General features: G+C 41.4%; 1 protein-coding gene and 1 non-coding gene across 2 annotated transcripts; one reads left to right on the top strand and one right to left on the bottom strand.

Annotated features, from left to right (window-relative positions):
• Positions 1-2,207: 2,207 nt before the first annotated feature.
• Positions 2,208-3,254, bottom strand: LOC125236120. The gene has a single exon (XM_048142818.1). It carries the CDS (start codon positions 3,252-3,254, stop codon positions 2,208-2,210), a length of 1,047 nt encoding a protein of 348 aa, XP_047998775.1.
• A 3,669-nt stretch (positions 3,255-6,923) lies between these two features.
• Positions 6,924-6,995, top strand: Trnaq-cug. The gene has a single exon. It is a non-coding gene; the product is annotated as a tRNA-Gln (tRNA).
• The last annotated feature ends 2,424 nt before the right edge of the window (positions 6,996-9,419 follow it).

Genomic DNA, 9,419 nt, shown 5'->3' with positions numbered 1-9,419 from the left:
CTTCGATATCGTGTGCCTATTTACCTTTGCCCTTTGGCACTGTACGCACGCCCTTGCCCATGTGCCTACATCTTTATTCATGCCTGGCCAAAAATATCTTTGGGCTACCATCTTACGCGTGGTCCTAATCCCAGGATGACTAACATTATGTACTGACTCGAATGCTATCTTCCTGAATTGTTCTGGTAAATACGGTCGAGCCACGTCACCTGATATTTCACAATATAACCTTACGTTTGAATTTGGCATGCCTAACAATTTATACTTTGTTCTATCTGATGTAAACAGGTCCGCGAACTGCTTATCTGCTTCCTGTGCTTGCGCAATTTCTTCGAAATCGCTTGCTACAGGGCACGCTATTGTTTCTACACGTGATAGCGCGTCAGCAACTATATTCTGAGAGCCGCTAATGTGTTCTATTTCGCTCGTAAATTCGCTTATAAACATTAGCTGTCTCGCTCGCCTAGGTGTTTCTTTCGCTGAGCCTACTTTTGTTAACGCTACCGTGAGGGGCTTATGGTCCGTATACACTATCAACCTCCGTCCTTCTACCATGTTTCTAAAATGTACTATAGCCATGTATATTGCAGTCAATTCCCTATCATATGTACTGTACTTTTTCTGAGCCTCTGAAAATGCTTTTGAGAAATACCCAAGGGGTCTCCAAACGTTATTCGTGCGTTGCTGTAGCACGCCACCTGCACAAGTTCCAGACGCGTCGGTCATAAGAGCTAGTGGAACGTCCGGTACCGGAAATGACAATGTAACGGCGCTTTTAAGGCTTTCCTTACACTGCTCGAACGCGGTCTCTGCCTCGGCGTCCCACTCAATTTTCGTCTGATCTTTTTTTTTCGAGTTGTGCAAAAACTTATTTAAATTATTCTGTATCTCCGCGGCTTTACCTAGATGTGCTCTATAAAAGTTAACCATTCCTAAGAAACGCCTAAGTTGCTCAACGGTCTCGGGTCTCGGATAGTTAATAATAGCCTTTACTTTGTCGTCGCGTGGTCGTAATCCGTTTTCTGAAACTGTATAACCTAAAAAATCTACCTGCGATAATCCAAACTGACATTTACTCAAATTAATCGTTAAACCGACTTTTTCGAAACGCTCAAAAATTTTTGCAAGATGTTCCCTATGCACACTATCGTTCTCTGAAGCTACTATTATATCATCTATGTAACAAAATAATGAAGACTTTGCGCCTAGGTTATCAGTGATCGCCTCGATGTCCTGTAATTCAGCGTTCATGAAACGCTGAAACGTTTGTGCTGCGTTACGTAATCCAAAACATAACCTTGGGAACTCAAATAATCCGAAAGGCGTAATTATTGCCGTTTTCTCGATGTCCTCAGGTGCGACTTCTATGGCATGATATGCTCGATTGATATCTAAAGTGGAAAATAGTGACTTACCCGATAATCCGTACGTGAAGTCTTGTAACCTGGGAATCGGGTACCTGTCCGGCTTCGTGACAGCGTTCAGCCTCCTATAGTCTCCGCACGGTCTGATCTGCCCGTCCTTCTTCGGAACTATGTGTAGAGGGCTGGCCCAAGGACTCTTACTCGGCCTGCAAATACCTAAAGCTTGCATGTTACGAAATTCCTGCTTTGCCTGCTCATATCTATCTCGCGGTAACGGCCTAGCTCGCGCATATACCGGAGGACCTGATGTCTCTATGTAGTGCTTTACACTGTGTTTAGCAGGTTCTTTAAACGATACGGGGTTTGCTACGTCCATGTAACGCATCAAGATGTCACGGTATGGGTTATCATCCCGAATACATTTTATGGACACATGTTCACAATGCTCAATAGACCCTACGCATCTAAAGTTTGTCACTTTATCAACTAATATTCTACTGTCCAAATCTACCATTAACTTATGAGTCCTTAAGAAATCTGCACCGATGATGGCTCGAGTCACGTCACACAATATAAATGTCCACCGAAACGCTCTCCGCAGTCCTAAATTGAGCTCTAGCGACACTGTACCGAAAGTTTTAATTTCCGTGTTATTAGCTGCGTACAATTTTAAACCACACTCGCGACGCACTGTGGCACTGAATCTACTAGCTGGTACGATGGATACGTCTGCTCCGGTGTCTACGAGAAAATTAATACCACTATTGAAGTCTAAAACACACAAGCGGTGGCTTTCCGATCTCGGCTCCACGCACCCCCCAGCCGCTCCAGGGTGCACCGCGTCTAGTTTCCCTGCGGTGGCTGCCAGTTGAACGCGGTCGGCGGCTCCGCGCCTGCCGACTGCTGCTGCCAGGTATATGCTGTCGGCGGCGCTACGCCTGCCGACGGCTGCTGCCTGCCCCAGGCACACGGCTGGGTACAGCTCCGTGCATTTTCCCGGAACTTGAAGTGGTATCTACACAACCAATTCGGATTCCTGTTTGTGCCGCGCGACCTTGAACGCGACCGGTTCCTGTTCCGACGGAAATCTCTCGTCGGAGGCCTTGACCTGAGTTCGTTCACTTCAGTCCTAAGTTGCCTTATTTCCAAAGCCATATCTCGGAACCCACTTATCAGGTCAGCATTTATCGCCGTGGTCAACTGGCTCTCCGGGGTTGCTACAGCTGCTATCACCCCCGAGCCCATGGACTCCTGCACCTTGTCGGCCATCGCTGCCAGCTCCTCCAACTTTGCGCTCTCTGGTACCATTGCGAGGAGCGCCCTCGATGCTGTCGGGAGTCTCTGCAACCATAACCTCCGGACAGTCTCTTCTGCGACGTTAGCGTCTCTGGCTGCTTCAGCCATTCTTCTGTAAAGCTGCGACGGCTTCTGTTCCCCTAAGTCCATTTCTTTCACTAGCTTGTTAAACTGCCGGTCGGCGCTTTCCTGAAACGCCTTGATGAGCCTAGCTTTCAGGGTGTCGTAATTCCTTTCCGTATTCTCTAATATGTCTCCTATCGTGGTCAGCTCTTCTCGGCCTAATTTGCCCACTACCAGGTCGAACTTTGCCTCTTTGGACATCTTCTGGGGACCCACGATCGCCTCGAACTGGTTGAACCATTGCTTAGGCATATCTTTCCAGAAAGGATATATCCTAGCTGACACTGTAATCGCGGCTAGTTCACTCTCCATGGTCGCTGTTTTCTGTTCCGTTGTCCCTGTAGGCTGCTGTTCCAACCTCTCGGCGCTGGATGCTGGACGCTCTAGCGGTACCTGTACTTGCACGGTCACTGGCACTGGCACGCCCGCTAGAACTGGCACGCCCACTGGTCTGGATCCTTGATCGCTCATTTACGCACTTGTCACTGCACGGAATGTCACTTTCATTCACAAAAGTCCTCACAACTTCGCAGCCCGCCTGGCTCCTCTGACTTAAATGATGTTCACCACACCGGTTTAAAGTTCACGTCGGGTACCAATTAGATCACGTCGGGGTCACCACTTTAACGTTTATTGCCAAACGTTAAATAGTTACTATAATGATTCACTGTGGCGAACTTTAAAGAGTCTATGGGTAACCTTTACTGGAGATAAATTAAACTTTAAATGTCCGATATTAACTCTGTATTTAATCCGACTTTATATGATCAGAAGGTTACAATTATAAGTACACAAAACTATGTGAGGGCCAGGCGGTGCCGCGGTACGACTACTAGTTTGTGTGCGCGCTGTATGCCTCGCGCTCAGTGACTGACTGTTAGCTAAAGCTCCAAAGTAATAAGTTCATATTTGCTGACTCTAATGCATGCGTCACCGCCGTGCCCCTACATATTTATATGGTAGAAAGTTTAAAGTACAAACGGACCACCGACCACTAGTGTATTTGTTTACTATGAGAGACCCTACCAGTAGGTTATTAAAGTTCCGTTTACAATTGGAGGAGTATAACTTTACAGTTGAATACTTAAAAGGTTCTCAGAATTCCGTGGCAGACGCTCTGTCTCGCATAAATATTACGTCAGAGGATTTGAAACAAATGAATGAGCAAGTTATAAATGTGATGACACGAGCGCAAAGACGAAAGATCGAGAGTATGCAAGGTACAGACAGTACAAGTTCTTCGGTTCTTAATATACCTACTAATTCGAGGCTTGATCACCCAAGAATTGTGGATATCATTAAAAAACCGGAAAATTTTACTGAGTTGTGTATTACTTCATGTAGAGATTATAAAAAAAATATGAGAGAGAATTTCGTAAAAGAGACGTCTAAATATTTTAATTACGTGCCCAGCAAATCGTGTATTTATTTTAATCCAACATCTCAATCGCTACTATCGCGAGCCGAATTAGCGAGAGATTTGGATGCAATTTGCAAGAAAATAAATATAAAAGAATTATGCGTCATAAGAAATGAATTCAATAAAGATTTTATTGCGGGCTTAATACAAGAAATAAATAGCTATGACGTTTGGTCCGGACCACGAATATGTGTGTTAAGTAATGTACAAAGAATAAATGATTTACATGATAGACGCGTAATAATTAATGACTTTCACCTACTCCCCACAAGTGGCCACGCGGGGATTAGGAGGATGTCTAATAACATAAAAAAGCACTATTATTGGCCTAGTATGGAAAAAGACGTACGAGATTTTGTATCAAAATGCACGCATTGTCAAAAACAAAAATATTGCGCACCAACTAAACAGCCGATGGAAATAACAACTACAGCCAATAGCGCGTTAGAAAAGATTTATTTAGACACAGTAGGACCCTTGCCAAAAGATGAACATGGTTATTGTTACGTGCTAACTCTACAGTGTGAACTGTCAAAGTTTGTGGAAGCGTATCCTTTACGTTCCAAAGATACAGTTACTGTAGCTCGATCATTTGTTGAGAACTTTGTACTGCGGTATGGAATTCCATTGGAAATAGCCACTGATCGAGGAACCGAGTTCATCAGTAACACGATGAAAGAGGTATGTGATTTATTAAAAATTACTCATTTACCCTCCGCAGCGTATCACCATGAGTCAATCGGTGCTCTAGAGAATTCGCATAAAACCATGGGAGCTTATTTAAGAATACAATGCGAAAATAAACCGAATTCTTGGAGTGACTGGTTGCCTTACTGGTGCTTCACGTATAACAACACCGTGCACACGGAGACGAAGTACACACCCCATGAATTAGTTTTCGGTAAGTTATGCATGCTTCCTAGCAATTTAAGAAATAGTAACGTTAATCCCTTATATAATCATGGTAGTTATCCTTTAGAATTAAAGTATAGATTAGAGCTGGCACAGGCAGATGCGCGCACTCATTTAATAAACAGCAAACTTAAAAGGAAGGAGAAATATGATTCCCATTCAAAGCCTGTTAGCTATAGCAAAAGTAGTTACTTATGGTTAAGAAATGTATCAGATAATAAAATGCAAAGCATTTATGTAGGACCTTATTTAGTTTTAGAGGATTTAGGATGTAATGTGAAAATACTTAAAAATGGAAAAGAAGATGTGGTGCATAAAAATCGCACCAAACCTTGTATTTTATAAGTTTTTTTTTTATGTCTTAGCTTCATTTTACTATAAACTTTAAATAAAATTGGAGTAAATATTATTATTGTAAGAAGGTAATATTAAACAAAAATAAAAATAAAATATTTATTATTTTTATTTTTTAACATGCGATGGATGGTGTAGTGTATACTATGTATAGTTATGTACGTAGCTGATAAGTTATATATAAGGACCAATTACTCATGTATGAGAGTAGTATTAAATCATCATTTAATCTAAACAGTCGTTTCCACTCTACTCCGAACCCTCACCTTACAATATTTAAATATTAGTGGTTAGGACCTCTTCCGGGTATAGGCCTCCTCCAACCTCTTCCACCGTTCTCGGTCTTGTGCCTCTGTGGGCCAGTTGTTCGACACTGCCTCAATGTCGTCTGCCCAGCGAGCGCGGGGCCGCCCTGATCCTCGTTTGCCAAACGGACCTTTCCAGATGGTAAGTCGTTTTGCCCATTTGTCATCTGGCATCCTCGCGACGTGACCTGCCCATTGCCATTTGAGTTTTAATGAGTGCTCGAGGGCATCGATTATTTTTGTTTTTTCCCGTATATTCTTATGTCGTATTTTGTCGATAAGTCTAATATTTAAAACTTTTCTTTCGATTACTATTTATATAAATTATAAACTGAAATAGATACCATACACTAAAGAAAAAGCGATCAAGCCCACTGGTGGCGAAGCCGTGAACTCTGGTATGGTATCTATTTCAGTTTAAATTTGCTCAAGTTATCGGGTTTGACCACTAACCCCTCGTTTCTGCGGGGGTTGCACACTAGTACTAGTGTGATATAAAGCCTATCACTATCGTGTCGTAATAGACGCGGTACTGGTTTTCAGGGCACCCAGAAAATTAATATCTAAACCCAGTAAATTAATAACAAAACCCAGAAAATTAATAACTAAACCCAGAAAATTAATAACTAAACCCAGAAAATTAATAACTAATATGAACCTAGATATCGCCCAAAATCTAAGACTAGGAGAGCCTACCCCAGAAAATGGGAAATGTCGCAGGCAGATGATAATAATTTATTGTTAAGTTCGCTTCACTTATAAGTAGGTACTTTTCAAGTTTTCAAGTGGGCTTTCTTCTCTTACATTAGTCAATCGATGCTTCCTTTCTTGCAAATCGAGTCGGAGCTGGAATCGATTAATCTAAGCCGCTGCCTCCATTTAAATGCCCTTTCCTACTTTTTTAACTTTGGTAGCACACAAGCATTAAGGACCGCCTGGTAGTAAACAGTCAAGGTAGCCTATGGACGCCTGCAAAGAAGTAGCAACAAGTCGCTCACAAAACTATTATTAAAATACACTTCACCAGTGCTTTTGAAAGCGCGCGCCCCTACCGAGCGTGACAGCACGATGTGTGAAAGAGATAAAGTAGGTCATGCGTACTAGAGTCGGTGCGGATACCGAACGCAACTTTCGGCCGCGCTTTCGAGCGGTCCCATGGTGTAATGGTTAGCACTTTGGACTCTGAATCCAACGATCCGAGTTCAAATCTCGGTGGGACCTTCTTATTACGTCTCGTTACTTAAAATTGCTGTTTTCTTTTTTGTTTTGTTCAAAATCTTAACATTTTTTTCAAAAAACTAATAAATGACAGTTTTTGTTTTCCCACGAGTTTAAATTGTTTCCTTTTTTTACTAAACAGTTAGGCCCTACTTTTAGGTTTTAACTGCATGTTTATTCTTATTTTATTTAAAACTTACTTATCTATTCGATTTTTTTTATTCCTATTTTTTCGTAAATTATCAAATATCTTCCATATTTTACAGTACGTAGTTAAAAAGCTATTTTATCGCACTAGCTAGTAGTTCATTATGTGCTTACGTCGATACATAAAAGGGTCATAAATGTAATTATGTAATGAAATATAAAACATTGTACTAAGAAGGAATTCGTAAGTCGTGTCCATATAAAACTCTCCATTCGTGTCGTGTTGTAATTTATCGCCACTCGTTTAGAATTTCCTCTTATCCGTACTCGAATAAGAATATATTGTGGCAGCATTTTTAACTTACAAAATCATTAACGTTAGGTAGGTTGTCGTCATTTATTTTCACTCAAATTTGTGCCTATTACCTAATAATTAGCACTGGATGCGTGTTTTTAGGGTTCCGTGGTCAACTAGGAACCCTTATAGTTTCGATATGTCTGCCTGTCCGTCCGTCCGTCCGCGGATAATGTCAGTGACCGTTAGGCACTAGAAAACTGAAATTTGGTACCAATATGTATATCAATCACGCCGACAAAGTGCAAAAATAAAAAGTGATAAAAATGTTTTATTAGTACCCCCCACCCCCCTACACTTCTTTTATTTTTCATTTTAACCCTAACGTGTATTACATTATTACATTATTACGTTGTTGTTGGATAGGTATATAAAAATGAATAGGGGTTTACTAAAATCATTTTTTGATAATGCTCATATTTTCGGAAATAATCGCTCCTAAAGTAAAAAAAAAAACTGTTGAGCCATAAGTTTAAAAAATATAAAACAATCGCAAATGTAGAACTTTATATATAAAGACTTCCTAGGAAAATTATTTTGAACTTGATAGGTTGAACAGTTTTAGAAAAAGATACGGGAAACTACGGAACTCTACACTGAGCATGGCCCGACACGCTTTTGGCGGGTTTTTGATAGAAATAACTTTCTAAAACTCACTTTCTAAAACGATTTTCTGTTCATAATTGGTTGTGAAGAAGAAAAATCAATGTTAATGGATTTTTAATAGAACATCAATATAAATCAGAATTTAATTAAACGAAGAAAGGAACAAAGTGATAGACGATTGATTTAGCGCAATAAGTCGACTTATTGGCGAGGCAATTACGGAGCACTTCAAATCAGGAGGCGAGGGAAAGAGAGTTAAAAAAAAATAGTAGTGCGGGCGTGGCGGCACTGTTAGCGAGCAAGCGCTATCTTAACGCCGTGGCTTGTGTGGGCGACGGTCGCGCGACGGCGATGCGACGCATACGAAATCAAACTTTATCGATATGGAAGTATGAGACGCGACGGCGACGGTCGCGCGACCGTCGCCCACGCAAGACACGGCGTAAGACGCTACAGGAGTGAAAATGCTAAAATGGAAAGGAGACCCCCCTTCAATTTGGGAATTTTAGTTAAATATATCAGTGTTATTAACTAGATTCAGCAAAAAAAACTTTTCCATTAAGAACAACTCAGTTAAAAGATATTGCGAAAAAAATCTTTAAAATAGAGGTTCCGCACTTGACTGTTTCCTCCTACAAAAGTTAATCAATCGTAACGAATTTTGAGAATCTGAATAATGAAACTAAATAATGTGTTAACCGTTAAGTTTTTTTGGCTAACTGTTACCAATTTTGAATACCACACCTTTTTTGTGCCATAATAATAAGGCCGTTTTTGGAAATATTTGTAATTCATTTGGTAAAACCTAGGTCTTACCAAGGCGGTGGGCAGAGGCGGCTTGTGGCTGTAATATGTGGGTGTTCACTCAAACTCTCATTGTGAGCACCAAGATCTTACATGTATGTACCTAGTATGACGGTACTCCTGTGTGGATTTTCGATATGCTGAATCTAAGGCCCCGCGCACACGGAGGCAACAGTTGCTCGGCGACTTTCGTATTTGTATGAAAAGTTGCGTCGCCTCGTGTGCGCACCTTCATACTAGCCCATAGACCGAGCGACGGAGACAAAACAGTTTCGTCTCCCGTCTGTGGGGGCCCTAAGGCCTTGCATATTTCCTGACGACCGATCATTCAAACGGGTTTCGGTCCATGCACACTCACCACCTCCGTCGTCCGCGCCACTTCCAAATAAAAGAAATGGAAAAACAGTTTGTAACTTTTGTCACACTCACATAACCACTGGGCTTTTAATTCTAATCGTGTTGCTAAAGTTTTTTCACACACTTTTATAAATGTCACATTGCATCCATCCATACTC

Source organism: Leguminivora glycinivorella, chromosome 18 (assembly GCF_023078275.1).
Source record: "Leguminivora glycinivorella isolate SPB_JAAS2020 chromosome 18, LegGlyc_1.1, whole genome shotgun sequence".
Lineage (NCBI taxonomy): Eukaryota > Metazoa > Arthropoda > Insecta > Lepidoptera > Tortricidae > Leguminivora > Leguminivora glycinivorella.
Note: the sequence above shows the minus strand (reverse complement) of the source record. Positions and strands in the feature narration are given on the sequence as shown.